The sequence below is a fragment of the Haliotis rufescens genome, unplaced genomic scaffold (genome assembly GCF_023055435.1).
Source record: "Haliotis rufescens isolate VD_foot unplaced genomic scaffold, xgHalRufe1.0.p SCAF_6, whole genome shotgun sequence".
Lineage (NCBI taxonomy): Eukaryota > Metazoa > Mollusca > Gastropoda > Lepetellida > Haliotidae > Haliotis > Haliotis rufescens.
The window spans coordinates 4,714,278-4,720,973 of NW_025964334.1; the positions used below are offsets into that span (position 1 = coordinate 4,714,278).

Genomic DNA, 6,696 nt, shown 5'->3' on the forward strand with positions numbered 1-6,696 from the left:
AAAATCATTTATACCGGACGGTCCTGTATAGATTCCAGGAAGGCGTACATTTCTGTAGTGAAGGTTGACTCGGTGTTTATTTAACAGACACTTCTACTTTTGCGTTCGAAGGCAAGAGTAATGCTTTTTGTTTGATTTAAACATATTTTATTGACAAGGTTTTAATTTGTTGATCTATATCAATAGTAACACTTACACACTTTTTAATATGTATATGATGTGTGTGTGCGTGCGTGTGTGTGTGAGAGAGAGCGAGCGTGTGTGTGTGTGTCTTAGGGAATGTGTTCGTGAGAGTGTGTTTGTGGGTGTGAGAGAGAGTGTATGTGTGAGTGTTTTTGCGCGCGTTTGTTTCTGTGAGTGGCAGTTTTCGCGTGCATGTTAGAAAGTGTGTATGCGAGCGTGCGTGCGCGTGTGTGGTATGTGAGAGTGTCTGCGTGCGCGTGTGTGGTATGTGAGAGTGTCTGCGTGCGCGTGTGTGGTATGTGAGAATGTCTGCGTGTGGGTGTGGAATTCAACCGCTGTAGCCATAACCTTGGTAATAATTTTAGTAATAGTCAAAGTAAAACAGAATCGGCAGTCTGCAGGTGTATTTGTGTATTATTTTACAAAAATAATAATTAAAAACTATTTAACAATTAACATACCATGAGTTTCACCTCGGAGTCTGTCGGCCCTTACATCATTTTTGGGTGGGTTCCATTAACTGTCCCCACGAGAGCTGCAGTGCAAAGGTATCAATTTCTTGACCCATATATATACTGCATATGGCTTCTTTATTGGATTAATTAAAATGGTATTTAAATATTCGGTTACTATGTTTTGTGCTTGTGTTTTAAGGTGTACTAGAATATGAAATACTCACCGAATGTTTTATAAATGCCAACCCGCATAAACATATTAAATTACAGAGTCGTTTTTTGACAACTTGCTGGAAGTTCCGCTATGAGTCGTTTAAGTCATCGACTTCTACCATAATCAGTGCGTTAGCGGGTACCTTGTGTCAGTGAATGTCACAACATTTTGTACATCAAAATTAACATCACCAATTTATGGCTGAATGTTGATAAGTTTCTTCGGAACTCCCCACATCATTATAAACACGATTACAAATTTATTTAGTGGTACGGAGTTGTGTATGAGTTATCTTCCCAAATCTTTCGCTGGTGCATTACGTTTATTGCTGGTCACATGATCTTGAGTTGAGGTGACATACGGACATCTACCGACTAAACATCGAATATTACAATGGCTTGTCCGATCTGTGGACCGAAATTGTCGGCGTATTGCATGGTTCTGAGTGTATGGGCAATCATTATGTTGGTAAGTGTAACATGTGTTGGTATTTCTCGCTTGTAACAACGATAGGGTGTCGATACATATGAACGTTCGACCTCTGTTTTTCCGAAGAATTTGGGAATATGTAACTAGTGAATTTATTTAAAAGATCCATATATTTCAGTCAATATATTATAAAAATTGATATTGATTTGTGAATTTGAGAATGTTTACCTGGTCATATTTCTTAATGTACCCGGTAAGGGCAAATGTAGTGTGTTTATTTTAGCACACATGATAGTCAACACATGTGACGACAGAGATATGTAGACAGGATGTAGGTCACGGTGAAACCCTAAGAACCTAACCTTGTGATGGCATGAGGACATGTTTATCCTGTATATCTTCACTCAGTGTCCTGGAGTGGGAATAACTGTGCTGTGCAAGTCTGTATGACAGCTGATGACATGCCAGTTAACTACAGGGTAGAGCAGGGTTTCAGATCGGTTCTTATTCCAGACATTTGCAGATGATACTTTATGTATGGTATCAAAATATATATATATCCCTTTTCAACAATGATCATGATAAGATAGTGCTCATCTTTTGATCATAGTGATATTATCAAACTTGATTGCAGATAAGGTTATTGGCATGATGCCCCTTTGTTTATTATTCAGCTGTTTGATAATGATAGCAGTAAATAACATTTATATAGATAAGTAAACAATAACACAGAACAATATATATATATATATATATATATATATATATATATATATATATATATATATATATATATAATCTAGATGTGTATATCTTCACTCAATGTCCTCGAGTATATATGTATATATATATGGAGTATATATGACAAATGTAGTGTGTTTATTTTATCATATATGATCGTCAACACATGTGACGACGGAGATATGGAGACAGGATATAAGGTCAGGGTGAACCAGTAACAATATATAATATCTATTTTATAAGTGTCTATGTAGGTAGGCTTTTGTTGTTGTTGAGTTATTAAATATTATAGATGTGTAGTAGAAACGAAATGTTTTATTTGTAGGGTCTGCTCGGTCTGTTCTTTTACATCCGAAGCCCAGCATTGTTTGAAGACATTCCTTTGGGAGACTGGGAGAAGAATAACTACACCTACAGCTATGTGAAGGAGAAGTACGAGCAGAATGCCATGAACTGCTGGATCGCTGCCGGCCTCTACTTCCTCCTCCTCATCTTCTCCTTCACACAACAAAGAATGAACTCCCGAGCTAACTATGAGCTGTCATAGACAACAACAACAACAACATGTACATTCTGGAACCCAAACAAGTATCAATGCGGACAAGATGCCTGGGTTGGTTCAATTTGATAAAGTGAAGTCTAGCAAACCCAAGAATCCATGAAACATCAGCAGATATGAAAGATAGTTTAGTTGCAGTAGGAGTCAAGGACTTATTAATTGTATGTAATACATTGTTGACATATCCCACTCCAAGATGTAGCCAAGAACAAACTTGTGTATTACTGTCAATCAAAAGGAAGGAACTGGGTTGACTTGTATATAACCAATACTAAATATTTGTTTCAGTTGTTTATGGTTATGCAATTCTTATAATTGTATGCTGGAAAAAAACAACTAAGTACTCTCTGCTCTAGCCTGAAATATATCATCATGAAAAATAAGTTGCACTGTCAACAATTCAAAATTTGTATTCACCCAAAGGCTGTCTTTAGCATCAGGCATATTGTTTCAGTGAAGAGCTATGAAAATATATTTGAGAAATGCATTCTTTAGTGATGATTATCATAATGTGTCTATGTGGAAACGTTTTATTTAGATGATACTAGATCTGTGTAGTAATCTGGGGAGAAATGTCCTCTTAATAGCAAAAAGAGTCTCCATCAGTTGTCAAAATTTTAGGTCAATATTAGCATGATTAGTGCATCTCTAGTAATCTTGTGGTGTCGGTACATTCCATGGCATGTTTATGCTTTAGATGGGAGAAGTTGATTGTGATCACATGTTTAATGCTGACTTCCTGTATATATGTGGTGCATAATTGTGTATACAAGTGATTGCCTAGTAAATCAAATTATCATAATCTTTCATTGATGTTAATTTTTTCCTAAAAATGTCAACAATTTAGAACGAGGAAAATTATGTCAAAGGGCTATTTACACTGTTAATATTCTCTTTTCTTGGCAGTTTTGGTGTCTGAACTGTCACTAAGTGTCCGGTGAATGTACCATCAACTGTTATTCTGGTAATATGAGGATAATAATAATGTACCTGTTAGACATGGATACAGATGACTTCTTCAACCAACAGGACAGCATTCAGTTAAAGAACGTTTTGTCCACTGAACCAAAACTTGTTTTTGGAGAAGATTTCAGTAGAATATTGTAATCACATTATGGATATACGCCAAGCTTACTAGACCAAAATACATTTTAGCAGACTCTGCTTCAAACTTGTGTCTGTATTATCAATGCTGATCTTTAGTTTCTGTCTTGTCGAATGTTTTTGTCTTTGATTGTTTTGCAATACCACCAATTTCACCTTCTTGTATTGCTTGTCTGCAAAGTCATCTGTATCATTTCAGAGTTCTGTTCATCAACCTAAATCATCAACAGTAATCAATATTTTAAAACGTGGTATGAGTTAGCTATTGCTTATTTCTGTAATGTTTTGTTGATTTGATGTCTGTGTTGTATTCTTGATGAGACATTAGGGGTGTGATGGTGAATTCACCTGGCAATCTGACACATGATACACTTACCCATCATTTGATTTATGTTTTATTTCTGTATCAGTTTTAAAAAGTAATATTTACGAACCTTTAGAATAACCCGGTCTGATAACTACAAAATGTTTAATCTGATTGATGCTTTAAGAAAAAGCCTAAGGCCAAATTGACCAGTCATGCAAGTACAGTACAAACTGGTTGAAAGCAACAATCTCTTGTTAGCTGGGCCTCATAGAAGATAATAAACTGTATAAATAAGTATCATGAAGCGTATCATCATGACAGAAGTACTGTGATATGTACCGATACTTGTGGTATGTGTATCATGGCACTCCCAGTAGATATGTCACGTCTGTCCTGTCAGTTTTGAGTAAAATCCAATCACCTGTTTCAGGTATGTTCATGTCCCACATTCAGACATTATTGTTTATGGAGAATGCAAATATGGCTGTGAATTAATATGAAGTTGTACATTTTGAACATCACATCATGACTATCATTATGGTGTATCAGTGTTTTTGAAGTCATGCAGAGTTGTGTCCCTTAGTTGCCAGGGTCTGCTGCTCTTAGTTTCAATCCGTGGTTCACCCTGAGTATGACAGGCCATGCTTGCTGTAAGAGGCAACTATGCTTCTCGTATGGGGTGACTAATGGGATCGAGTGGACAGGTTTGCTGATTTGGTTGATGCATGTCATCATATCCCAATTGCATGGATCATGTCAATCACTGGATTGTCTGGTCAAGACTCGATTATTTACAAACAGCTGTCATAGCTGGAATATTGGTCAGTGCGGCGGTAAACAACAAACAAAGGATCAAGATGACTTTTGATAACAAATGTTTACCTGTAAATTCTTCATGAAGTGCATGATTACATCACGTTTGAATAAATGTGAATTATTGTAACTGGCACTCTTGGCATCGTCATCATGTATATGAATGTTCTTTCGTCTTCTCTTGAGGGGCGGTCGGGTAGCCCAGTGTTTAAAGCTTTCGCTCGTCACGCCGAAGACCCAGGTTTAATTCCCCACATGGGCACAATGTGTGAAGCCCATTTCTGGTGTCCCCCGCCGTGATATTGCTGGAATATTGCTAAAAGTGGCGTAAAACCATACTCACTCACTCGTCTCCTATTGTACAGGATACACTGAATACTCAGTGATGTCTCTAGGTTTAATTCCTCAATAATTTGTATTAAAATGATACATACTTTATTTTAACTGATGTGTCTGTACAAAATGTACAGTTTCATGACATATTTAAGTTTTTGAGTCACTCTGTATGGGTAATGAAGAAGCTCCTGCTATGAGCTGATTCAGCAGTACGCGGAGACTTGTTCCTGTTGTATCATAGAACTATATAGAACAAATGTGTAATAAAGTATGGGTTATTTCAACTATGTGTTGTTTCTTTTCTCTGCCCATGCCCGACCGCCTCCGTGGTCTTGTGGTAGAGCGTCCGCCCGGAGAGCGGAAGGTCCAGGGTTCGATCCCGGGCAGCGTCATACAAAAAGACGTTAAAAGATTGTACTTGTTGTTACCCTGTCTGGCGCTCGGCATTAAGGGGCTAAAACAAGGACTGGTCGGCTCGGAGTCAGTATACTGTGTCTGAGTGGGGTATTCATGTTAAACTGCGGCATGGTATCTCAGTGAGCTAGCACTACAAATCGGCATCAGTCCGGACTAGTACAAGCAGCCACACACACACATACACGTGCATGCACGTCGCTATATAAGTGCAATAATCTTGGACGCGACGTTAAACCCAATTTCCCTTCACTTCACTTCTGCCCATGCCCACTTATCTGGTGAAGAAAAAGGACAGGAAGAATATTTACCTTTTTGTTTGTTAGATCAGATTGGTTCGAGATTGCCGATGAACGGAAAATCTACAAACTTCCCCCTTACATTCTGATCATATCAATTACATGATAGTTGTAATGAAACAGAAATTCAAATTAACAAACAAAGAAAATGATTATGCAGGGTTAGAGTATTCGGCATCACAGCATATCGCTGTGAGGAGCTTGTGTTGCCACAACCAAAGGGAGATAATCTCTACCCCTCCAGCAGTATTCCAGCACAGCATTATATATGGCACTGGATCACACATGCAAATTACATTCAGTTCATGCATATCACATCGGTAGAGTCATTATGACAAGAGGAGTTAGATATAACGTTTATTTATAATCTGGATACTTTTAACATTTCAGTTACAAATGCATTTAATATGAAAAATGGTTGACACTGACAGTAGTTTTTGAACATATTTACAACACATTGATAAAATACGCTTGGGTCTGATTTCACAAAGGCATCGTATAAATTGAACTGTCGTAAAGTTACGAGTTATGACAATGGTAGTGCCACGATGTCTTTGTGTTACGGCCCTGACTACTGTTTACGGATACACTTGCTGCATACAAGCTGTAGAATAATGACAACTACTGGTCCTAGTCGCTGACTTCATCATCAGCTTCTACTCAGGCACTCTTTATCACTGCGATGAATATCTCCATATATATCAATAATGTCTACTAATATATATATAAAAATAACAACTTTACGGTTTATTGTTTAACGCCGCACTCAGCAATATTCCAGCTATATAACGGCGGTCTGTAATAATTGAGTCTGGACCAGACAATCCAGTGATTGACAAAAT

General features: G+C 37.5%; 1 protein-coding gene across 1 annotated transcript; it reads left to right on the forward strand.

Annotated features, from left to right (window-relative positions):
* The first annotated feature begins 1,161 nt into the window (after window positions 1-1,161).
* Window positions 1,162-5,425, forward strand: LOC124120056 (ribonuclease kappa-B-like). The gene is made up of 2 exons (XM_046482771.2): window positions 1,162-1,320; window positions 2,348-5,425. The coding sequence occupies exons 1-2, from the start codon at window positions 1,246-1,248 to the stop codon at window positions 2,567-2,569; spliced, it is 297 nt and encodes a 98-aa protein (XP_046338727.1). The 5' UTR covers window positions 1,162-1,245; the 3' UTR covers window positions 2,570-5,425.
* Window positions 5,426-6,696: the final 1,271 nt, after the last annotated feature.

Coding starts and splice junctions, on each gene's coding strand:
- LOC124120056 (XM_046482771.2), top strand. CDS start 1,246: ATGGCTTGTCCGATCTGTGGACCGAAATTGTCGGCGTATTGCATGGTT. Junction 1,321..2,347: donor TATGGGCAATCATTATGTTG/GTAAGTGTAACA, acceptor TTTTATTTGTAG/GGTCTGCTCGGTCTGTTCTT.